Source organism: Tachypleus tridentatus, chromosome 1 (assembly GCF_004210375.1).
Source record: "Tachypleus tridentatus isolate NWPU-2018 chromosome 1, ASM421037v1, whole genome shotgun sequence".
In the NCBI taxonomy this organism is placed as follows: Eukaryota; Metazoa; Arthropoda; class Merostomata; order Xiphosura; family Limulidae; genus Tachypleus; species Tachypleus tridentatus.
The window spans coordinates 5,498,315-5,525,895 of NC_134825.1; the positions used below are offsets into that span (position 1 = coordinate 5,498,315).

At 32.5% G+C, this 27,581-nt stretch overlaps 1 protein-coding gene across 14 annotated transcripts in view; it reads left to right on the forward strand.

The window, feature by feature from the left end:
- LOC143235061 (troponin I-like) overlaps nucleotides 1-10,709 on the forward strand; it is a 32,326-nt gene extending 21,617 nt beyond the window's left edge. For 4 of the 14 annotated variants that reach the window (XM_076472870.1, XM_076473026.1, XM_076473261.1 and 1 more), the window contains exons 5-9: nucleotides 3,702-3,802; nucleotides 4,859-4,902; nucleotides 5,270-5,311; nucleotides 6,175-6,277; nucleotides 10,389-10,709. In XM_076472870.1, coding sequence (XP_076328985.1) covers nucleotides 3,702-3,802; nucleotides 4,859-4,902; nucleotides 5,270-5,311; nucleotides 6,175-6,277; nucleotides 10,389-10,457 — 359 coding nt within the window. In that variant the 3' untranslated portion in view covers nucleotides 10,458-10,709. Of the gene's footprint in view, nucleotides 1-2,298; nucleotides 2,400-3,701; nucleotides 3,803-4,858; nucleotides 4,903-5,269; nucleotides 5,312-6,174; nucleotides 6,278-7,901; nucleotides 9,855-10,388 lie in introns of all 14 variants that reach the window. The other 10 variants (XM_076472948.1, XM_076473108.1, XM_076473402.1 and 7 more) reach the window with 3 other exon arrangements.
- The last annotated feature ends 16,872 nt before the right edge of the window (nucleotides 10,710-27,581 follow it).

Genomic DNA, 27,581 nt, shown 5'->3' on the forward strand with positions numbered 1-27,581 from the left:
TGCTCTTGTATTTGAGATTTTTATTAAAAACTGAAAATTTGTACATCTGCTCAACTTTAGAGATAAGGATTCATATGTTGAATGTTAGAAAATCTAGGCTTAGCTTCCTAGAGTAATACTAATTAATGAATTCAGCAAGATCAGAACTTGAGTGTTGTGTAACTGAAACCATAAGCTCAGAACTTGAGTGTTGTGTAACAGACTGAATTTAAACAAGTGTCTAGAAGGAACATCGAAGGTACCAGAATATACATCGTTTTATATAGACTGAATTTAAACGAGTGTCTAGAAGGAACATAGAAGGTACCAGAATATACATCGTTTTATATAGACTGAATTTAAACAAGTGTCTAGAAGGAACATCGAAGGTACCAGAATATACATCGTTCTATATAGACTGAATTTAAACAAGTATCTAGAAGGAACATCGAAGGTACCAGAATATACATCGTTTTATATAGACTGAATTTAAACAAGTATCTAGAAGGAACATCGAAGGTACCAGAATATACATCGTTTTATATAGATTGAATTTAAACGAGTATCTGGAAGGAACATCGAAGGTAGCAGAATATACATTGTTTTATATAGACTGAATTTAAACAAGTATCTAGAAGGAACATCGAAGGTACCAGAATATACATCGTTTTATATAGACTGAATTTAAACAAGTATCTAGAAGGAACATGGAAGGTACCAGAATATACATCGTTTTATATAGACTGAATTTAAACAAGTGTCTAGAAGGAACATCGAAGGTACCAGAATATACATTGTTTTATATAGACTGAATTTAAACGATTATCTAGAAGGAACATCGTAGGTATCAGAATATACATCGTTTTATATAGACTGAATTTAAACAAGTATCTAGAAGGAACATCGAAGGTACCAGAATATACATCGTTTTATATAGACTGAATTTAAACAACTGTCCAGAAGGAACATCGAAGGTACCAGAATATACATCGTTTTATATAGACTGAATTTAAACAAGTATCTAGAAGGAACATCGAAGGTACCAGAATATACATCGTTTTATATATACTGAATTTAAACAAGTATCTAGAAGGAACATCGAAGGTACCAGAATATACATCGTTTTAAATAGACTGAATTTAAACAAGTATCTAGAAGGAACATCGAAGGTACCAGAATATACATCGTTTTATATAGACTGAATTTATACAAGTATCTAGAAGGAACATCGAAGGTACCAGAATATATATAATGCAATTTTTATAAGTATTTCAAAATAATTAAATGTAAAAGGTATTTCATAAAGACTACATTTAAATAACTATCGTATAAAATTAAATTTAAATAATTAATTTACAAAAACAAACTTTCATCTAGTATTTATAAAGACTAAATCTAAATAAGTATTTTATAAAAGTAGATTGTAATAAGTATTTACTAAGACTAATGTTTGTGATTTTTCTGCACGAACGCAATGTTCTTGATTGTAAACTTCTTTGGACTTCATTTACTTTAAAAACTCACTCGAATAATGTTTAAATACATTATCTGCTTTAGCATGTCGAAACGTCGTGCGGTTTCTTTAGGGAATTATAAAGCTAAAAACTGGGTTTTGATACCCGTGGAGGAGAGAGCACAGATAGAACATTGTGGAGGTTTTTGCTAAACTTCAAACAAACAAATCAAAGCGTCCATCAGAAAATTCTAAAGCAGACAGATGAAGTTCACAGAAGTCTCTAATCAAGTCGAACCTTATTTGTTTAAACTTCCTATAAAACGTAACGATTCCAGTTATTTATTTTTAAATTACTATTGAGGTCGTGTAAACTTGGATGAAAAGATGAGATTAGCAAATATATTTACAGAGTTTGTTGTTCATTAAAAATATACAAAATAACAGGAAGTTTTACTCGTAAAATAATATCAGTTGTATGGTAAAAATGTCTGTTACACAGGTTTCACAATTATTTTATAGCTAGTGTGGTTTTATTCAAATCGTATATTATGGAGCTTTTCCTCGGAGCAGCATATATTATATTACGAGTTTTCGAATAAATATATACAACAAGTTTCACTTAAAGACTATAAACAGTATTTATGATATAAAATATATATAAAATTAGCCAGAACATAAAATAATTAAAAAAAACAGTGTTTAACAATACTGTTATTGTTAGAAAATATTTAGGTGGTTAAAGAATCGAAAACTCGCAGTAAAATAATTATTATGGTCTGGCGAAACACAGCAAAAACTTTGTACTTTTACACTGAAGAGATCGTACAATATAGCAGACATTAGGCGTGTTGTTCCTTTCACAGCTACTTTACAAGCAGTCCTGAAAGAATATCAAAAGAGAATTTCTCTGCTGGAAGATGCAAAGTACGACTTGGAGTATGAAGTGCGCCAAAAGGACTTTCTGGTAGGACTAATGATACAGCTATGGCTCTAGAACTATGTGGTCGTTCAATGGTGCTGATATATGAATGTTACTTACTGACCACTATGCTGAAAAGCGTGCGCACGTGAGCTTATTTTTTTCATATGAAACCAAACTTATATTGGTTTCAAACACGATTTATTTTCTGTTGGCTCGCTTAATGACCAAACACGGTGCTTGTTTTATTTATGTTACCGCTTATCATTGATTTATGTTATTTACCTGTGCATTTTTGTTTATTTTCGAAAGGTTGACCTGATTTCTACATAATATTATAAATCACTTCGTTAGACAACAGTAAAAATTTGTTTGATGGTGCTCTGAACGTTAGTGAATATCGTGTACATGAAAAACATCCTAGATTTGAACATATTAAACTCGATGTGGTTTGTAACTTGTAGACGGGTACATAAAAGAAACCCAAACCCTAGCTCCACGAATATTGATATTCGATAGTAATACGAAGCAATTACATGAAAACATGTTTTTGATGGTGAATTGAAATAGATACATGAAAGTACACTTTATGCCTAGTTCTGCTAATAATCATATTAAATTTAAGGCATGAGGCAAAAAGAAAATCAACAACATAAAATTAAGCCTAGTTCGATAAACACTTTACTTTCAATAGTGATGGTAGGACAACAACACAAAAATAAACCCGAATATTGTTTTCTAATTTAAGCCACAAACAAAACGTAATTAAGTAGTGTAAGAGACGTAATTAAGTAGTGTAAGAGTAATCGAAACCTTAAATTTATCCTAATCGCACGAAAAACTATTTTCAACTGAACTGGCCAATACGAAATCAGGTAAACCTCTTGGAGGGATATGGGGGGGAGAGCACGTGTAATATGGTGGATGTGTATGTGTGCTTGAACTAAAAAATAAAGTGTTACATTCTGGCCAAACTGATATTATAACTCTTTGTGTGTTTCTATTCTTGTGTAAGTTACTTATTTTCTGTATAGTCAAGGGTACCTAACAGTGCACGTGAAGGTGCTTGGAACGCTACGTGAGGCCTGCAATTCAACACGTTTAGTGACACATTGGTTGGTCTTCAGCTGTTGGTGTGTTATAATGTTTATCAGCATGATATTCGGTCTCTCTCTTGTTTATAATTTTTTTCTCGAAATATTTTCCTTATTTTCAGTTTTCTTCTACTGCTGCTGAACAGCCGTGCTTTTTATACATTTTATTTTTATTATTATTTTATGTTTGCGTTTCATTGCTACTAATGGTGTGGGTTGGGGATTATAATGTTTCACTGCCTAACCCTTTCAGCCACACTTCAGGCAATCTGCAAAGAGTATTACGAACGTCTTAAACAACTGGAAAATGGCAAGTACGACTTGGAGTACAGCGTGAGACAAAAAGACTTTGAGGTCAGTTGTCCTTGTTTGAACAGACAAAGTAAACGTTTAACACACTCCATTAGAGTCATATGTATGCATTTTGGTAAAAATTTAGCACACTCCAGTAGAGTCATACGTATTATTTTGGTAAAAGTTTAACACACTCCAGTAGAGTCATACGTATGTATTTTAGTAAAGATTTAACACACTCCAGTGGAGTCATACGTATTATTTTGGTAAAAGTTTAACACACTCCAGTGGAGTCATAGTATTATTTTGGTAAAGATTTAACACACTCCAGTGGAGTCATACGTATTATTTAGAGTTTAACACACTCCAGTGGAGTCATAGTATTATTTTGGTAAAAGTTTAAAAGTAGAGTTATACGTATGTAATTTATTAAAAGTTTAGCACACTCCAGTAGGCTTACGTATGTATTTTATTAAAAGTTTAGCACACTTCACTAGAGTCATACGTATGTATTTTTATTCGATCTGCTTCTTTCTAATGGAGATATTGTGTTATTCTGTTCCTTCTTTTGTTTACTTGACCCTGATAGCTATCGTAAGACAAGAAGTAATTAAAGTGGTTTCTCATTTTGGATCAACATTTTACAACAAACAAGTATAAACAGGAGACTTGCTCAGTTATAATGAACTTTTTAAAGACAAATCACTTGTGACATCTTGATTCCATCAGTCATTTTAAAGGCATTAAAAGTTTGTTTGCTAGATTTTAATGTTCAGAATAAACTAATTTTCTATGTTTCCAAAGACAAATATGAAAGAAACATGTTAAAGTACGAAAGAAACATGTTAAAGTACATTTTTTCTGTTTATTTAGATAACTTAGTGTTGTTTTTTTCAATTTAGGTACACCTAAAATATGATAAATAAATTCTCTAAATTAATGTACCACCTTAAATCGTAAAAATACGATCCAACTTATCTTAATACAACTATAGTGCTTGAGTAGTAACAGAGTGATACATTCTATTCTTTAATTGGAATAACACCACACTTACTAAAGATATCATATAATCTTGGATTGATACTGCATTACATTTACCAAACATTTCTTTCTCAGATCAACGAGCTAACTATCCAGGTGAACGACCTGCGAGGAAAATTGTAAGTTTGTCAAAATATTATCATATTAAAAATAGTCATATAGCTTCATGCTTTTATATTTCTACAGCACTTGAACATTATGATATCCATCAATCATTAATTCATTAATGACAGTTCTTTAAGATGATTTATTAAACAAATATTATTACTTTTATAATAAAACCAGAATGCCATTACATCAACGCTTACATTACTTTATAAAAAGTTCAGATCAGTAGTGATCTGAGAGTTTGTAACGCTGAAAATCAGGTTACGATGTCAGCAGTGTGGACGGAAAAGACAGTCTATTGGTAGTTTTGTTCTTAATAACAAACAAACAAAAGTAGTTAAATGTCTGGTGGTAATTATACGTATGTTCTTTATATAGCGTCAAGCCTACTTTGAAGAAAGTGTCAAAATATGAAGGAAAGTAAGTAACCAACTCTTATTAAGCAGTAGTTGAAAATTTTTATTAGCTGTATAATAAATTATTAAAAGAAAATAGCACGAGGAGTGTATTATTTATAACACATATTATTATTTATTATTTATAACACATATTAGCTACTACGTCTTGACTATAAAAGTATAATAAGTTTCTATGCTATTGGTTATTTCGCAAGCTGCACGTGATCACGTACCATTGTATTGTAAACTTTTTCTTAAATGATCCATTATTCTGTTTTCGCGTTACCTGTTACTATGGTAACAAAACGACTATCCATTATTCTGTTTTCACATTACCTGTTACTATGGTAACAAAACGACTATCCATTATTCTGTTTTCACATTACCTGTTACTATGGTAACAAAACGACTTTGAATTTAAAGCGTTTACAATAATGAAATGATATCTAAACATTGACAAAACTGTTTGAATGTTTATTGCTTATCAAACTGTAAGTAATATTCGTTAATGACTAGAAACCAGAACAAGTCAGTACTGAAGATGTTAGGCCTGGAACAAAAACCTTTAGACGTTTTGGATACAGAAACACAAGCTAGAAAATCAAATATATTTTTATAATTTAATATATCTAGACATTTAGAATAAAAAGTAATTTATCAGATCAAACAAGTAACCTCGTCTGTATAATAACAAACATGTTTTTTTGCAACTAAATAAAGTCGAGCCACAGGACAAAACAAAGTGGAAATGTTTATATAAATTATTAAAAATTTCAGCAAGTATTCAACTTTGTACGTGTCTTTTATATTTTAGCATACTCTAAGGTCACTACTTTTTGTTTTTCCTGTGTATTACTGTGAAGCTAATAACTTGTTTATCCCAAGATTCGAGAAACTTAAGGCTATTGCTAAGAATACTGAGATGGATTATCGAGCCAACCTGAAGAACGTTAGTAAAGACAAGTTCAAGCTTGGAGAGGAGAAAGAAGTAGGCTCCTCTTACACTATTACTAATATTTAAAAATTAAAAAGTAAACTTTTGATTTATGCTATTCACACCACTGTTACTAGTTTCATTGCTAACTACGGCATTTAAATTATTAATTCTTTAGGAGCTCTAATGGGAGACTGGCTTATAAAGTAATGTTTATAAGAAATTGGATAGATTACTGTCATAATATTTAGCTAATTCTAAGATTTTAAAGAAATGTTATCCATAGTCACTTCGCTCCAAAACCAACTAGATGTACAAAATCGATACTACTAAGAAAGTCAGATAAGCTAACCCTAAAAAATTACGCATTCGAGTGCTCTGGATTTCGTGTGACGTTCAGTATTTTACGTTAGTGTTTGATAATGACGGTAGAGAGATGAATACGTAATGGAAACGACTGACAATCACATTTATGTGTTTTTTACAGAAAGGGTTTCAACTGGGATTTACTTGTGTTCGTCGTTAGCTTAAAATGTTTTATTTAACGAAGATAATTCAGCAGATTTTAAATTTAAAAAAGTTAAAAACCCACAGAATCAGACAGAGTCTCATGACCCATGTTTTTTTTTATTTTACGGGCAGTATAGATAGTTTCTAGACGAACTTCTCTTTATTACTTGTAAACGAAGATTGAATTAAGTTATGCAGACTTATGAAAAATATATGTGTTTGTATACATATATACATTTGCACCTGTTTATGTAAGTAGTGTGTAATTTTTGTTTAGAAAATGACATAAAATGTTTCATTATTTTTTCTTCCGTTTCAGAATTGTTAATTTTAATTTCTGTTTCCTGTGCTATTTGTTCATTATTAGTCATGAAGTCTTTCTCTTTGTATATTGTGTTGTTAAGTACGCTATATTTAATGTGTTACTTCATTTTGCGCCAGTGTTTGTGATATGTGTTTCGCATTACTTTAACATACATTTCAACTGACTGATAACAGCAGTGTAAAAACACACATTATTGTCACCGTACGCTTTATTTGGAACGATAGGTGACACATCTAACTGGCTGACAGCAGTGGTGTAAATTGATACACTACTATTAATGAACCCTACACGTTAGGGTTAACAGTACGTTAAGATGGTATAAACATTTGTTGTACTACATTATTTACTTTCATCATATGTTTCACAGAAATTGAACAAACTTAAACTTAAATTCTACCTGATGAAAGAAATGTAAATTTATGTTTACTGTCAGAGGTAAATTTAACAATTTTACCACACTCTTGTTTATATCCTTCAAAACTAGCTTACGACAGTAAGTAAATGTAATAATACTTTATTATTTGAATTTGAGATGTTTCTAAAACAGTATATATCTTGTATTTTTTATTTGTACTTAAAACAGGCGGGAAGGTTTATAATCCACTTCTTCTTCCTGTCTGGACTTGTTTTATATGTTTTACAGAAGCGTGAGGAAACCACACACCATTGTTTGCTGTGGTCAATTCATAATCGTCTAGATTTATGTTAGCGAGATCTGTTAAATATGTTTAGCTTTTTTTTATTATTTTTATTATATGTTATGAGATTCAAAGTAATGTGTTTATGTTTTGTCCTAACTGTGTTTTCTTCACTCTTTTTTCTATGTGTGTTCTTTGTCCACAGAAGAGAAAAGAAGCGCCGGAATGGGCGAACAAGTAACCCTCGCCACCCCATCGTTGTTATATTGTTGTTGTTTTCTCTTAACCCCCTTTTTGTTCACTGTTCGCTAAACAAGGTCAACTGAATCTGTTGTGATGTAAAAATCGATTAAAATAATATACTGAAACTGAAATCTAATAAATTTTGAAAATGTAAAAAAATCACAATTAAACTACATGTTGTTATGTAGCGTAGAAGGCTTTATCTAGTTAATTTGAGTATATCTGTCCGTGTTCTGATCCCTATCTTGACTTTCAAATATTCAAAATTAATAAAGCTTAATATTGGTAAAAGTTAGGCTTAGTAGGTTCTATACACAACAAATAAAGTTTGCGATTTTAAGGTTCTCTTAAACGGAATCTACAACACATCATAAATATAAGTAGGTATCTATATACTTCGAAATCTTTGGCGAAAAGTTGGTTAAAATTATGGATTAAAAGTAAAAATTATAAAATTATTATTTTAGAATAACAATTTCCCAACTTTTCCGTTTAAAACTAACCATTAGCGTGTGGACATAGTTTTGATTTAGTTATGTACGTTTTGTTTTTTCCTATGTAAACATCGTATAATTAGCCTCTAATTATTCATCATAAACAACGAGGTCTTATCATGAAATGAACGAAACAAAGTAGAAAAATACCAACAGACTAGTTTTAAAATCTGGATTTAAAAATTAAGAGTTTTGCATTAAATAAACGATAACAAAACATTACAGCTTTGTTTTTTAAAACAATCAAATGTTAAATGTTAATCAGTGCATGTTTGTTGAGTAAATAATGTTTTTATTACACATTATCGAATTTCTAAAACTTTTCGATCTCAAAGATTTTCGATAAAAAGAACAAGGGGACTATCCAAAAATTACAGATTTTTTTAGAAAAATCCTGACACACTAAAACAGAGTATTCAAAACGTCAACAAATTCGATAGAAATACACAACGATGTTATCACAGGCACCATTATTAATTCCATTATTTGATGTAAAATAAATAATTAAATAATTTTCCAAAGAGAAGACCACTTTTTGTGACCCGAATACAAACAGCTAACGTTTAGTTTAAACTTAATCCAAAACTACTGTTCGCTTTCATAACATCATATCGATCAATATTGTTTACCTTAAAACATCTTTTTAACGGTATCATACATTTTGAATTATTTTATTTTACGTTGAGAAACCCTGAGTAAATAGGTTTTATTATTTTTAATGAGATAAGTTATTTCAAAATTAATTTTCCGTTAATTTATGTACGAAGTTAGGAAGGAAGTTCATAACCTTTGAATAATTAAATCTTCAGACAACACTTTTGGGTATGTTAACTTAAATAAAAGTACTTAGTGTAATTGGAAATCCTTCTATTCTGATAGAAATATCTTAGGAAAGGGTAATTTGAAATTATAATAAAAATTGGAAAAACTGTAATTGGGAGAAAGGTTATAAAACGTAACTTTAACATTGTGTTAAACTGTCAAAATGTTTGGGCTACACACCGTTAACACTGAATTAATATATAATTTCATAATTAAACAGTATAACAACTAAGCCTGTAGAATCGACTTTACTTAAGTAATTATTCAATCTAAACAATATTTATCATACGAATTAAAATTGTTGACACAATAGTTCATAATTGTGAATAACCTTAATGTCAACTGATAATTCATAGTTAGGGGATTTAAAAAGTAGTTATTGGGTTGCTTATCTTCCAGAAAATACATACAAATAAACTATAAAGTAACCAAAAAGAAATCATGATTAAAAAGTGTCCTAACTCTAAGTGGTATAGGTCATTACTTTCAATACAAGGTTCCCAGTTATTTTTCTCCGGGTAGCTGAGGGTTGCTTCTAATCGTGTTTCCTTTCATCGCTTTTTGGCGGGAAACGGAAGGGTGTTGCCTTAAGCAGAGAGGTATGCGATAACTAAAACATATATATATATACAGGTAATGTTTTGGTAGAAAGAAAACTTTAAGTTCTCAATTGTTGTTTAATTTTCCCATACAAAAAACGATGTCCATTGCTTTTAACTTCTTATAGAAATGTCATATATGTTTCTTGTGACAGAACGACTCTATTGTTGTTCTATGTTTTGTCAGTGTTTATTGTAAAACTATTTCCTCTGTCAAGTTATAGGTTAATATTTGTTACTCCAAAAGGAGATAAATGTATTTAACGTTTTTAATTAACACTAACACCAAAGCGAATAAGCTGGTGTTAATTGGTTTACTTCTGTAGTTATTTTAACTCTTGTTTTTATTCCTCAAAGCCGTTAAAGTGACGTTGGTGTTAAAATTAGTCAGGATATTAATCAGTGTTAATTCGATATTTTTAACAAAGAAAACTGTACATATATAACTTCAATGTTAATAAAATGTCATTTTAGATGTCAAAACCATTGTTGAAAATATGTCATTTCTAACACTCTTCTCTTTACTTAAAACAGTCTGAGAGACCACAATGGGCATTGGGGAAGAAGAAGGAAGAAAAAGTGGAAGACGAAGAAGAAGAGTAGACATACTCATCATGTTCATCATCATATCTTCATCACTTCCAGGAATTATTTCTGTTATTAAGAATATTCCAGCTAGTAGCTGTGTGGAAAAACAAACAATGTTACAGAACCATTACGTCATAACGTTAATGTATTTCACGAACTGAAATCTAATTATTAAGTCTTTGTTTCTATTATACCGTGTTGATGAAACTTGTGGGTATGTTAACGTTTTGGTTTAACACATTAGAAATAAAAGCAGTGACCGGAAAAGTGTACGTTAATGATTCTTAATGTCTCAAAATATTCATTGTCTCGTGCTTCAAGATGACCCGAATGTTTAACACATGTGAATATGAGGTCTCGTAATGTTCTTTACTTACAGTTCATAGTGATAGAAACTATAAAATCTATATTAGCTTCTACACCCCAGGCGTAAACACAGTGTGAAAAGGGACGTCATTTTGAAGTCAGCTCGTTCCTTGTAAACACTGTGTAATGGGACGTCATGTTGAAGTAAGCTCGTTCCTTGTAAACACTGTGTAAAGGGACGTCATTTTGAAGTAAGCTCGTTCCTTGTAAACACTGTGTAAAAGGACTTCATTTTGAAGTAAGCTCGTTCCTTGTAAACACTGTGTAAAGGGACGTCATTTTGAAGTAAGCTCGTTCCTTGTAAACACTGTGTGAAGGGACGTCATTTTGAAGTAAGCTTGTTCCTTGTAAACACGGTGTAAAGGGACGTCATTTTAAAGTAAGCTCGTTCCTTGTAAACACGGTGTAAAAGGACTTCATTTTGAAGTAAGCTCGTTCCTTGTAAACACTGTGTAAAGAGACGTCATTTTGAAGTAAGCTCGTTCCTTGTAAACACTGTGTAAAGGGACGTCATTTTGAAGTAAGCTCGTTCCTTGTAAACACGGTGTAAAGGGACTCCATTTTGAAGTAAGCTCGTTCCTTGTAAACACTGTGTAAAGGGACTTCATTTTGAAGTAAGCTCGTCCCTAATTTAGATCTGTAAGGCTAGAGGGAAGGCAGCTAGCTAGTCATCACCACCCACCGCCACCTCTTGGACTACTCTTTTACCAACGAATTGACTGTTACTTTATTATGCACCCACGGCTGAAAGGGCGAGTATGTTTTGTGCGACGTAGTTTGAAACCCAAGACCTTCAGATTACTGGTCAAGCGCCGTAACCACGTGGCCATGCTAGGCCTAACAGCATGTGTGTCATCTGGTTGAGATTTGTTGCTAGGCCTAACAGCATGTATCTCATCTGGTTGAGATTTGTTGCTAGGCCTAACAGCATGTGTCTCATCTGGTTGAGATTTGTTGCTAGGCCTAACAGCATGTATCTCATCTGGTTGAGATTTGTTGCTAGGCCTAACAGCATGTGTCTCATCTGATTGAGATTTGTTGCTAGGCCTAACAGCATGTGTCTCATCTGGTTGAGATTTGTTGCTAGACCTAACAGCATGTGTCTCACCTGGTTGAGATTTGTTGCTACTCTCCCTTTTTTCATGTTGGAAAACACAGTTCAGTTCATAGATCCCAACTTCAATCATTACTATCAGTAATTTTAAAACCAAAAACAACTAATGAACAGGGAGACTAGATTAATAGAGAAGTTGACTGTCACACTTCTAATACCGCCTTTACAGTTAAGAGGATGAAACATGTTCAGTGTTAAACTGTGGTTCAAACATTAGATATGCCGATCGAAAGCTTGAGAAGCTAATCACTAAGTATGTTTCATAGAATTGAGAAGTTAATCACTAAGTATGTTTCATAGAATTGAGAAAAGCTAATCACTAAGTATGTTTCATAGAATTGAGAAGCTAATCACTAAGTATGTTTCATAGAATTGAGAAGCTAATCACTAAGTATGTTTCATAGAATTGAGAAGATAATCACTAAGTATGTTTCATAGAATTGAGAAAAGCTAATCACTAAGTATGTTTCATAGAATTGAGAAAAGCTAATCACTAAGTATGTTTCATAGAATTGAGAAAAGCTAATCACTAAGTATGTTTCATAGAATTGAGAAAAGCTAATCACTAAGTATGTTTCATAGAATTGAGAAGCTAATCACTAAGTATGTTGCATAGAATTGAGAAAAGCTAATCACTAAGTATGTTTCATAGAATTGAGAAAAGCTAATCACTAAGTATGTTTCATAGAATTGAGAAGTTAATCACTAAGTATGTTTCATAGAATTGAGAAAAGCTAATCACTAAGTATGTTTCATAGAATTGAGAAGTTAATCACTAAGTATGTTTCATAGAATTGAGAAAAGCTAATCACTAAGTATGTTTCATAGAATTGAGAAGCTAATCACTAAGTATGTTTCATAGAATTGAGAAAAGCTAATCACTAAGTATGTTTCATAGAATTGAGAAGCTAATCACTAAGTATGTTTCATAGTATTGAGAAGCTAATTACTAAGTATGTTTCATAGAATTGAGAAGCTAATCACTAAGTATGTTTCATAGAATTGAGAAAAGCTAATCACTAAGTATGTTTCATAGAATTGAGAAAAGCTAATCACTAAGTATGTTTCATAGAATTGAGAAGTTAATCACTAAGTATGTTTCATAGAATTGAGAAAAGCTAATCACTAAGTATGTTTCATAGAATTGAGAAAAGCTAATCACTAAGTATGTTTCATAGAATTGAGAAAAGCTAATCACTAAGTATGTTTCATAGAATTGAGAAGCTAATCACTATGTATGTTTCATAGAATTGAGAAAAGCTAATCACTAAGTATGTTTCATACAATTGAGAAGCTAATTACTAAGTATGTTTCATAGAATTGAGAAGCTAATCACTAAGTATGTATCATAGAATTGAGAAGCTAATCACTAAGTATGTTTCATAGAATTGAGAAGCTAATCACTAAGTATGTTTCATAGAATTCAGAAAAGCTAATCTTTAAGTACGTTTCATAGAATTGAGAAAAGCTAATCACTAAGTATGTTTCATAGAATTGAGAAAAGCTAATCACTAAGTATGTTTCATAGAATTGAGAAGTTAATCATTAAGTATGTTGCATAGAATTGAGAAGCTAATCACTAAGTATGTTTCATAGAATTGAGAAAAGTTGCATAAACCTTGAGGCCAAATCTTTGAAGGTCACAGAATTGTAAAACCAAAGTCAAAACGGAAATACTTTTCTAAACGTCGCCTATGGATAGCTAATTAACATCACATAATTAATAGGAAGAATGCCTTCTAAAAAGACGGGGAGAATAACGGATTAGTACATACGTCATGAAAAGAGCGCCACCTTATGGAATTTCTATCTTGATAAAATTTACATGTGTCATTGACAATAATGCCAAATGAGAGATTAACTGTTATTTCATGTTTCATGAGGTAAACTTTATCTTTTATTTTGTTTTATACACACAAGTTGTGTAAAATGAAAAACTTCGAAATCTAAACAAGGTTTTGTTACCGCATGTCACGTTGGTTAAAACATACCTACTAAAATAATAAAATAAAATAGAGACATTACTTTAACAGTGAAAATTTTAAGTAAACATACAACTAAAATAATAAAGACACCACTTCAACAGTCTAAGTTTTAAGTAAACATACAACGAAAATAATAAAGACATCACTTCAACAGTCTCCGTTTCACTTGAAAGACACCCAATAAAATAATAAAGACACCATTTCAACAGTGTCCGTTTCACATGAAAGACACATAAGAAAATAATAAAGACACCACTTCAACAGTGTCCGTTTCACTTTAAAGACACATAAGAAAATAATAAAGACATCATTTCAACACTCTCCGTTTCACTTGAAACACACATAAGAAAATAATAAAGACACCACTTCAACAGTCTCCGTTTCACTTGAAACACACATAAGAAAATAATAAAGACACCACTTCAACATTCTCCGTTTCACTTGAAAGACACATCAGAAAATAATAAAGACATCACTTCAACAGTCTCCGTTTCACTTAAAAGACACATAAGAAAATAATAAAGACACCATTTCAACAGTCTCCGTTTCACTTGAAAGACACATAAGAAAATAATAAAGACACCATTTCAACAGTCTCCGTTTCACTTGAAAGACACATAAGAAAATAATAAAGACACCACTTCAACAGTGTCCGTTTCATTTGAAAGACACATAAGAAAATAATAAAGACACCACTTCAACAGTGTCCGTTTCACTTGAAGGACACATAAGAAAATAATAAAGACACCACTTCAACAGTGTCCGTTTCACTTGAAAGACACATAAGAAAATAATAAAGACACCACTTAAACAGTGTCCGTTTCACTTGAAAGACATAAGAAAATAATAAAGACACCACTTCAACAGTGTCCGTTTCACTTGAAAGACACATAAGAAAATAATAAAGACACCACTTCAACAGTGTCCGTTTCACTTGAAACACACATAAGAAAATAATAAAGACACCACTTCAACAGTGTCCGTTTCACTTGAAACACACATAAGAAAATAATAAAAACACCACTTCAATAGTGTCCGTTTCACTTGAAACACAATAAGAAAATAATAAATACACCACTTCAACAGTGTCCGTTTCACTTGAAAGACATAAGAAAATAATAAAGACACCACGTCAACAGTGTCCGTTTCACTTGAAAGACACATAATAAAATAATAAAGACACCACTTAACAGCGTCCGTTTCACTTGAAAGACACATAAGAAAATAATAAAGACACCACTTCAACAGTGTCCGTTTCACTTGAAAGACACATAAGAAAATAATAAAGACACCACTTCAACAGTGACCGTTTCACTTGAAACAGACATAAGAAAATAATAAAGACATCACTTCAACAGTGACCGTTTCACTTGAAACACACATAAGAAAATAATAACTACACCACTTCAACAGTGACCGTTTCACTTGAAAGACACGTAAGAAAATAATAAAGACACCACTTCAACAGTGACCGTTTCACTTGAAAGACACATAAGAAAATAATAAAGACACCACTTCAACAGTGACCGTTTCACTTGAAACACACATAAGAAAATAATAAAGACACCACTTCATCTGTGACCGTTTCACTTGAAACACACATAAGAAAATAATAAAGACACCACTTCAATAGTGACCGTTTCACTTGAAACACACATAAGAAAATAATAAAGACATCACTTCAACAGTGTCCGTTTCACTTGAAACACACATAAGAAAATAATAAAGACACCACTTCAACAGTGTCCGTTTCACTTGTAACACACATAAGAAAATAATAAATACACCACTTCATCTGTGACCGTTTCACTTGAAACACACATAAGAAAATAATAAAGGCACCACTTCAACAGTGTCCGTTTCACTTGAAACACACATAAGAAAATAATAAAGACACCACTTCAACAGTGACCGTTTCACTTGAAACACACATAAGAAAATAATAAAGACACCACTTCAACAGTGACCGTTTCACATGAAACACACATAAGAAAATAATAAAGACACCACTTCAACAGTGACCGTTTCACTTGAAACACACATAAGAAAATAATAAAGACACCACTTCAACAGTGACCGTTTCACTTGAAACACACATAAGAAAATAATAAAGACACCACTTCAACAGTGTCCGTTTTATTTGAAACACACATAAGAATATAATAAAGACACCACTTCAACAGTGTCCGTTTCACTTGTAACACACATAAGAAAATAATAAATACACCACTTCAACAGTGTCCGTTTCACTTGAAAGACACATAAGAAAATAATAAAGACACCACTTCAACAGTGACCGTTTCAGTTGAAACACACATAAGAAAATAATAAAGACATCACTTCAACAGTGACCGTTTCACTTGAAACAGACATAAGAAAATAATAAAGACACCACTTCAACAGTGACCGTTTCAGTTGAAACACACATAAGAAAATAATAAAGACACCACTTCAACAGTGACCGTTTCACTTGAAACACACATAAGAAAATAATAAAGACACCACTTCAACAGTGACCGTTTCACTTGAAACACACATAAGAAAATAATAAAGACACCACTTCAACAGTGTCCGTTTCACTTGAAACACACATAAGAAAATAATAAAGACATCACTTCAACAGTGTCCGTTTCACTTGAAACACATAAGAAAATAATAAAGACATCACTTCAACAGTGTCCGTTTCACTTGAAACACACATAAGAAAATAAGAAAGACACCACTTCAACAGTGACCGTTTCACTTGAAACACACATAAGAAAATAATATAGACACCACTTCAACAGTGACCGTTTCACTTGAAACACACATAAGAAAATAATAAAGACACCACTTCAACAGTGACCGTTTCACTTGAAACACACATAAGAAAATAAACTATTTCAACAATTTTTCAAAATGTACACACTTCAAAACTACTTCACGAATGTCTATATTTCTAAAAGTTTGTATATATTGCGAACCGTGATGTCTGCTTCGAAGTTCATCCAACTCCCATTCACGACTGTTGTGTTTGTAAAGTTGTCACACAAACAGAGGTCATGTTCCCTTCTGAAACGATGACAGAACAGATATAAATAATGTTGATGTTCTACATTAAACTCATAGGAATTAATGACACGTTTATTCACATTTCAAACTGTGACGTTACTCAAAGAATAAAAATGTTATTTTTATTACTGTTGAGCAACTCTCAGTGATGGTTGGTCTGAGTGAAAGTGAGAATTCAACACAACGTTTTAAAGTCCATGAACTAATTTAGATTGATACATTAACTTTTTCTGTCACTAAGGGCGAGTACTTTTGTTCATTTGCACAATAGAATAATCTATGAGAAACCAAAGCTTATCAAAATAGTTACACTAAGATTACCTCAGAAAATACTTTAACAGTATCAGTGACAGTAAAAGGGTGAATATTAAACCAATGTTACAGAATACTTAAACAATGCTAGTGTTGGTTAAAACATTTTTATTAAAACGATCTCAAAATTCTTCAACAATATCAGTGCTGCTCACAACGCACAGAGAAGGATAACCTTAGGAAAGGCTTCAGCAATATCAGTGTTGGTCACAACGCACAGAGAAGGATAACCTCAGGAGAGGCTTCAACAATATCAGTGCTGGTCACAACGCACAGAGAAGGATAACCTCAGGAAATGCTTCAACAATATCAGTGCTGGTCACAACGCACAGAGAAGGATAACCTCAGGAAATGCTTCAACAATATCAGTGTTGGTCACAACGCACAGAGAAGGATAACCTCAGGAAATGCTTCAACAATATCAGTGTTGGTCACAACGCACAGAGAAGGATAAGCTCAGGAAAGGCTTCAACAATATCAGTGTTGGTCACAACGCACAGAGAAGGATAACCTCAGGAAAGGCTTCAACAATATCAGTGTTGGTCACAACGCACAGAGAAGGATAACCTCAGGAAATGCTTCAACAATATCAGTGCTGGTCACAACGCACAGAGAAGGATAAGCTCAGGAAAGGCTTCAACAATATCAGTGTTGGTCACAACGCACAGAGAAGGATAACCTCAGGAAAGGCTTCAACAATATCAGTGTTGGTCACAACGCACAGAGAAGGATAACCTCAGGAAATGCTTCAACAATATCAGTGCTGGTCACAACGCACAGAGAAGGATAAGCTCAGAAAATGCTTCAACAATATCAGTGTTGGTCACAATGCACATTGAAGGATAATCTTAGAAAATGATTTACCAATATCACTGTTGGTTTAAAACGCACATAAAAGGATAACCTGAAAAATGTTTTAAAAATATCAGTGTTGATCAAAACGCACATAAAAGGATAACCTCCGAAAATGCTTCAACAATATCAGTGTTGGTCAAAACGTACATAAAAGGATAACCACAGAAAATGGTTCAACAATATCAGTGTTGGTCAAAACGTGCATAAAAGGATAACCTCAGAAAATGCTTCAATAATATCAGTGTTGGTCACAACGCTCATCGAACGACAACCCTCAAAAATATTTTAAAATAATCGTTGCTGTTCTAACATATGTATTAACATAATATTCAAATTTAATATCAGATAAAAGATAAGGGTGATAGACTGCGTCTGCGAGTATGTTTGAAAGTAACTCTGTTGTACTGTCTTAAATACGTGTTTAGTAGCAGGTAAAATTAAACAATAAACGAAATTTTCCCACGATTTGTATCATTTACATGAAACCACAGTTGGATAAAACAAAATAGTACAGAAATGATATACGTATTTAAAATACTTCTGAGGTCATGATGTGTGCCATATAACAGAGTACTACGGAGAACTAATGAATTCATGTTAAACTTTACGTATAACAAAACCACATTTTCCCACTGAGAAACAACAAGTGGTTCAACATATTTCTTTCAATACCTTTTTTTGTTGGTTTTTAGAAAATAAGTCGTACCACTCAGAGAGACATTATTGACCTCAAATAGATATTTTAAGACAGACAAACTTATAAGAGATAAGTGTCGTATGGTAGTTCTGGAAATAATCAGAGACATATTGTTGACATAAAGCGGTTATTTTACCTGAACAAAAACGTACTTATAAAACAGAAATATCGTATCATAGTTTTGGAAATAATCAGAGACATATTGTTGACATAAAGCGGTTATTTTACCTGAACAAAAACGTATTTATAAAACAGCAATATCGTATCATAGTTTTGGAAATAATCAGAGACATATTGTTGACATAAAGCGGTTATTTTACCTGAACAAAAACGTACTTATAAAACAGAAATATCGTATCATAGTTTTGGAAATAATCAGAGACATATTGTTGACATAAAGCGGTTATTTAACCTGAACAAAAACGTACTTATAAAACAGAAATATCGTATTATAGTTATGGAAATAATCAGAGACATATTGTTGACATTAGTCGGTCATATCAGAGACACATTGTTGACATTAGTCGGTCATATCAGAGACATATTGTTGACATTAGTCGGGCATTTTAAGTCACGACGTACTTTCTTACAGGATAAAAGTATAATGTGGTGGTGTTATAAGAATAATGTTCAAACTTATTGATATGTTAACTTAAAATAGAAATAAATTATCTTTACATTACATAAGAGGGTTTGCTAAAGATACATACAGCGTGGAACTTCAAGAGGGTTTGCTAGCTATAATAAAGAGAAAGATACATACAGCGTGGAGCTTCAAGAGGGTTTGCTAGCTATAATAAAGAGAAAGATACATACAGCGTGGAACTTCAAGAGGGTTTGCTAGCTATAATAAAGAGAAAGATACATACAGCGTGAAACTTCAAGAGTGTTTGCTAGCTGTATAAAGAGAAAGATACATACAGCGTGGAACTTCAAGAGGGTTTGCTAGCTATAATAAAGAGAAAGATACATACAGCGTGGAACTTCAAGAGGGTTTGCTAGCTATAATAAAGAGAAAGATACATACAGCGTGGAACTTCAAGAGGGTTTTATTTTTATATTTCAACAATTATGTTTACAATGACAATGTGTTATTGTTGAAACAATGCTTCCTTTTATAATTACTGTTATATTGTTAAAAACACGTGGATAAAAAACATATATACAAAATCAGTAAAACCGTGTAATTTGATTGGTAGACATATTTTCTTTAGGAGACCAAACGATTCAATATAAATTGTTGAAATTAAAGGAAACACAGGAAGTGTGATTGGTCGACCGAAGTCACTTGTTAGTTATGCTGATGTGGATCACCTTACGTGTTACAAGGCATAAACAACAATTTGTATGTTGAAGACACGATAATAAAAACACTGACTGGCTTAACAATATGACTTGTTTGTTTATTTTGTATATCTTTATATTTATTAGTTTTTATTTTCGTATTTCATGTAACATAGACAGGAACCTGAAATTGTATAAAATAAAGTTATAGCGCGGTCAAATGAAAGACTTTGCAAAAATTCATTTTGATCAAATACATTAAACAGATTAAAAATAAAATGACTCTAAAAATTAGAAGAGTGCAAAATATTAATGTGTGTTACTTAATATAAAGTATGTAAACTTGGTAGAACAAATTGATAACATGGCAACTCTAAAGTTAAAACTTGAAACTTAATGACTGATTTAAAAATCAGATTATTGATTTGACAACTGAGTTTAGTTCCACAAGGGTTAGTAGTAACACTAATAATTCTTTCTGTCAGTGTGTCAATGGTAAGTTTAAGAACGTACGGCGCTAAAATAGGGGATTTGATTCTCCGTGGTAGACAACATGCAGATGGCAGTTGTTTAGCTTTGCTAAAAACAAACAGACTTCTATCGACGACTATTTTGTTAGACATGTTCGTCAGACAGAGTAAGTGTTTTTACAGGGATAGATAATTTTGTCTTCTGTTACATAATGTTATGAAGGGAATTAAAACAATACGTTAAGCAGTATTATAGAACTTGTGAATACAAACACTTGACAAACAAGTCAGTTTTTATATTATAGAACTTGTGAATACAAATACTTGACAAACAAGTCATTGTTTATATTGTAGACCTTGTGAATACAAATACTTGACAAACAAGTCAGTTTTTATATTATAGAACTTGTGAATACAAATAATTGACAAACAAGTCAGTTTTTATATTATAGAACTTGTGAATACAAATAATTGACAAACAAGTCAGTTTTTATATTACAGAACTTGTGAATACAAACACTTGACAAACAAGTCGTTTTTATATTATAGAACTTGTGAATACAAATACTTGACAAACAAGTCAGTTTTTATATTATAGAACTCGTGAATACAAATACTTGACAAACAAGTCAGTTTTTATATTACAGAACTTGTGAATACAAACACTTGACAAACAAGTCAGTTTTTATATTATAGAAATTGTGAATACAAATACTTGACAAACAAGTCAATATTTATATTATAGACGTTTATACATTCGACCGAAAGTGATACGTCTACCTAGACATGAAGTCACCGAACCATTTCTATTTGTGATAACTTGATCAGAATCGGTTACCTGCCAATCACAGAATGTCTGTACAAAATACATTGAAAGCTATATATTTACTCAGAGCTAACTAAATAAAGTTAACTACAGCAGGACATAAAATATAACCTATACATTACTCAAAATAAGTAGTACTATTTATTATCCTGAAACAGTTCACAATAAAACTGCAACCTATTAAACTGCACTGTATTATCAGTGGAGTACCCTTGGTGTTAATAATATTTTGGCCGTAATCCTAATAATATCTTAAAAGATCATTCCACCTTAAAATATTTGGATCAGCCTATACATATATACATATACACACACACACACGAATCCAACAATAGAAAATAGTATTATAAGGTCTAGAATCAAAACTACAATCTATCAACCAATATTAAATAACATTATGTAACAAAATTTTTACTTTTTCTTGTTCCTGGACAGAAAGTGTTATTTCCCAATTACTTATGTCTAAAGTAAATGTAAAAGACCTATTTTTCTCTTCAAACTTTGCTTATGTGACCCGGGTAATGAAATTTTCAAATTTACCCATTTTCCAGAACATTCCTAGTCGATTCAGTGCTGTATGGCTGACAGAGTCGTTTCTCGGACTTACAAGAATTTTTAAGAACTTTCTGGAATCTTGTAGAACTTACAAGAATTTTCCATGGTAATATATATACAGGGGCTCACCACTCATCACTTCAGTTTAGTTCTAGCTGCCTAAATGAACACACAGACCTATCTGATTTTATCATAGATGGCATCAAGCAGGTGCAAGCATTCTTCAGATACATTCTGTTATGTATGTGGCCAATTCATCAAGACAAGAGCGAAAACGTACTCTATGACAGCATCTAATAAAATATGTGAAGCCTACAAGGCATATTTCGACATGCCTGTCGGGGGTTAAGACAAACCCTGGACACCTCATTTTACCTGCGAGAACTGCAAAAAAACTCTAGACGGACAATTTTTGCTTGCTTGAATGGTAAGATTTTTTATTATATAAATTTTAGACCTTTTAAAATTTAAATATCTTTTAGTGTACTTCAAAGAGGAATACAACACCATCAATACCTTGCTAGAAGCCTTGAAGTATGATGAGGATGGCTGGGAGATTATTAGAGACATCAAAATGATAACATTCCTGATGGGTCTCCAAGGCGGCTTTACCAAGTTTTCTTGTCATCTTTGTCTTCGGGACAGCAGGGACATCGCAGCGCACTACAACAGGAAGCACTGGCCACAACGGACCGAGTTCTCTGTGGGGAGGCACAATGTCAAGTGTGAGCCACTAGTTAACCCACAGAAGGTGTTGTTTCCACCATTGCACATAAAATTGGGTTTTATGAAACAATTTGTCACAGATTTTGTTAAGGAATCTGCAGCCTTCAAATGCCTTCGAGACTTCTTCCCTAAGCTGTCTGAGACAAAGGTTAAAGCTGGTGTCTTCGTTAGACCACAAATAAGGAAGATCCTGGAGTGCACAGAATTTCCCAAGAAGCTCAGTAGGAAGGGAAAAAAGCTTGGGGCAGCTTTGTCTCAGTGGTTCGGGGCTTCTTGGGCAATCACAAGGCCAAATATTATGTGGAATTGGTTGAAGCTCTGATGAAGAACTTCGGCAAAATGGGCTGCAGGATGTCCCTAAAAGTCCATATCCTTGACGCTCATCTTGATAAATTCAAGGAAAACATGGGAGCATACTCAGAGGAACAAGGCGAGCGCTTCCACCAAGATATACTGGACTTTGAACGCCGCTACCAAGAAGCGTATAACGAAAACATAGTGGGAGACTATATTTGGGAGTTGATACGTGAAAGTGATTTACAATACAGTCGAAAATCTCGAAAAACTACTCACTTCTAAACATTTGTGTTTAACTTTAGTATAAATATATGTAAATTTTGATTCATATGTTGTTGTTCTATTCAGGCTTTAAGTAAATTAAAATGTACAAATTTGCCCATTTTTACATAGAAAATAGGTTACTTTCTAAATTTCATTATCCAGGTCACAAAAGCAAAGTTTGAAGGGAATAATGATCATTTTCTGTACTTTTACAACATAAGCAATTAATAAATAACACATACTATCCAGGAACAAAATTTGTGTTATATACTGTTTTCTAAGTGACAATACTACATGATCTAACTGTGAAAGAGGTGTTTACTGACAAAACACACGTTCGTTTGTGTAATAATACACTCTGTGAATAATACACGAAATTTACTTCCACATCGAATAGCCCCCTCCCAGTGGCATGTCTGCGGATTTAAAACCGGGTTTCGATATCCGTGATGGGCAAAGCACTGATAGCTCATTGTGTAGCTTTGTGTTTAATTTCGAACAACAAAAACAAATCAAACCACCACTGATGAAGATCAGTAGACCAAATGTTATCATCTGTCGTTAGTGGCAGAGGACCACACGAATTTTTTATATCTAATACCAAATGATATTAACCAAATAACTTTAATTTTCACTCATTGTGTTTCTATATCCTCTATAAAACCAACTCCAGTTGGTTTAACATTAAAAACTGTCTCACACGCACGCACGACGTTGTTAAAAGTAACAAACCATAACATTGGCCCGGCATGGCCAAGTGTGTTAAGGCGTGCGACTTGTAATCTGAGGGTCGCGGGTTCGCATCCCGGTCGCGCCAAACATGCTCGCCCTTTCAGCCGTGGGGGCGTTATAATGTGACTATCAATCCCACTATTCGTTGGTAAAAGAGTAGCCCAAGAGTTGGCGGTGGGTGGTGATGACTAGCTGCCTTCCCTCTAGTCTTACACTGCTAAATTAGGGACGGCTAGCACAGATAGCCCTCGAGTAGCTTTGTGCGAAATTCCAAAACAAACAAAACAAAAAACAAATAAACCACAACAATTGTATCTGGTAGCGTGATGGGGAATAGTAAAGTAAATAAAGTTAGGCATAACAAAGAGCAAAAAATTCAAGAAATTCCAGTTTATAATCTCAACAGCATAAAGCCTTTTTTTAATGATTGCTTAACCTAAATCAAAATCCTATAGAAAAAATATCTTAGATAAAGCCTGTACTAAATCGGCTTCCAGCACAAAATAATGTTTTTTGTAAAGAGCCGACTATAACGAAGAATGAATAAGTGGTATTGTGTTGAAGGCGAGACCTCAGTTAACTGCTGCAGGTAGATAACAGTGAAACAGTATCAGTTATCGCAACCTAATAATTACTCAATTAAAGATAACGTAATGTAGAAAGAGCAAATAAATGTGTAAGAGAATAATGTTTGTGATCACGAGACACGCACTCAAAGTAAAAATGTATCTCAGGACGGCTGGTATGGGTATTAACACTTTTACCAAGATATAGCAGATAACAATAATTCGATTTTCTTAGGTCATCTTCAAGTTAACCTAACAAAGAAACAAGCACTATGTATCTCAGGACGGCTGGTATGGGTATTAACACTTTCACCAGACGTCCTGAGATATACAGTGTTTGTTTGTTTTGAATTTTGCGTATAGCTACGCGAGGGCTATCTGCTCTAGCGGTTTCTACTTTAGCAATGACAGACTAGAGGGAAGACATCATCTACCGCCAACTTTTTGGGTACTATTTTACCAACGATGAGTGTGATTGACCGTCACATTATATCACCCCTACGGCTTAAAGGGGCGAGTATGTTCGGTAACAGGGGTAAGTCTTGATATGATTTGAAATGTAAATAGAGGATAACAAAGAGTTGTGAGTTAATCTAAGTGTGAATACAGAGAAAGCAGAAGAAAAACTGAAGAGAGAGCGGTTGAAACATTGTTCTCTGCTTTATCAGTACAAGTGTTAATACCCATACAAGCCGCACTGAGATACATTGTTACTTCAAGTGGGTTTCTCGTCATCAAGAATTACCAGAGGTCTGAATCACACAAATCACATAACCAGTAGATGAACCAGATCATTAGCCTAAAACCAGGTTTATAAAACTGACTTATAAACTACTTTGTACGATTGAAGCATATTTATTCTATATTAATCATGCTTTGAACCTCTGGTCTGAAACTAACTATTCATCAAATTCTTGTCCTTTAACATATTTTTGAATAAACCATCCTACAGATTTTAAACTGTCATTTTTATTCGTTTTACATTCAGTTTTTATTTTCTTCTGCGCCTTTAATTCAGACAGTTGTGTTTGGTATTGTCAACACATTGCTACATATTGAACAAAGAATAGACGTTTTATAGTATATATACTTTCTTTACCATATACCTTTCAATGGGCTCTTATCAGGTAAATCCATCACTTCTTTTACCTTACAGATTTTGTTAACTAAAGTGTTAGTTAACTTTCGATTAAAATATCACAGTGTGAGCCAATACTTCACCCAAATATCTGAACGACTAAGAATATTTCATATCACTTACCGATCACTGAGGAAATAGAAATCCCTTTACTGTCAGATAGAAATGATTTTAAGAAACTGAAAATACCTGATAGCAAGCAAATTTGTAAAGAAAAAATACGAAACAAACAATAAAAGTAAAAACATTTAATGTCATCTATGTAATTAAAAAAATAATGCAAAAATCAGTCTATGTGTGTATGTGTGCTATCTCACATGGAAAGTCAATGTTCCCATTGGTTATTTACATAGTGACATTTTTACGTTTATACTAGTGGAAAAGTGAAAGACGTTTAACGTGCATTGTTCTATACAAAGGAAAACTACAACGTTTATAGCATTACCTTTAGCGACAATAACTTCAGTAACATAAAAACATAATAAGTTAACACTTCAACCTACAGTAGCTTATAACTAATGCAATGTCATTACATATCAGTATCCTAGAAGCTCTTAAAAATCAACAAATAAGCCTAATGTTTAAATACGTTTCATAAATGAAGCACGAATTTACCTGTTATATAATTTATGACAATCAGCCATAATTGTAACTGCAGGAACTTCTTTAATTTCGATGGTCTACAGATAATAAACTAATAATAAAATAAAATAATTACAGGTTTCAGATGATATACAAATGTGATTTAACTCCACATAGACAAATGAAATTTGTAGAAACACTAAACAAAGAAAAAAGTGACGATAATTGATTTTTACATTTATTTATACCATCAAGTTAAATATTTACCATTTTCTAACTATTTCATGTTTTCAACTATCTCAGTACAGGAACCTAAAAATCGACAATTAGGCCTTAGGGTCAAATATGCTTCGTACGCGATTAGCGAGTTTAACCACAACAGGAGTAAAGTATTACACAATTTAAGTTATTGGTGGTAGAAGACAAATTGTTAATATTTTAGTTAAAACTAAAAATAATTGATCAAAACATAAAAATAATTGAAATAGAGAAAAACAAAGACAGTTGATTTTTACACTTCTTGATACGATAATTAGTATTTTACGTTTTCGAAAGTTCGATCAAGGAAAAATTTCAAGATCATAGTCCAACATAACCATTCACCAGGAAGACAAGGTATTTATAGTAACTCCATGTAATTACACTTCCAGGAAGACAAGGTATTTGTAGTAATTCCATGTTATTACACTTCCAGGAAGACAAGGTATTTGTAGTAATTCCATGTTATTACACTTCCAGGAAGACAAGGTATTTACAGTAATTCCATGTTATTACACTTCCAGGAAGACAAAGTATTTATAGTAATTTTATGTTATTACACTTCCAGGAAGACAAAGTATTTTTGTAACTCCATGTTATTACACTTCCAGGAAGACAAGGTATTTATAGTAACTCCATGTTATTATACTTCCAGGAAGACAAGGTATTTATAGTAATTCCATGTTGTTACACTTCCAGGAAGACAAGGTATTTATAGTAATTCCATGTTATTACACTTCCCGGAAGACAAGGTATTTATAGTAATTCCATGTTATTACACTTCCAGGAAGACAAGGTGTTTATTGTAATTCCATGTTATTACACTTCCAGGAAGACAACGTATTTATAGTAATTCCATGTTATTACACTTCCAGGAAGACAAGGTATTTATAGCAATTAAATGTTATTACACTTCCAGGAAGACAAGGTATTTATAGTAATTCCATTTTATTACACTTCCAGGAAGACAAGGTATTTATAGTAATTCCATGTTATTACACTTCCAGGAAGACAAGGTATTTTAGTAATTCCATGTTATTACACTTCCAGGAAGACAAGGT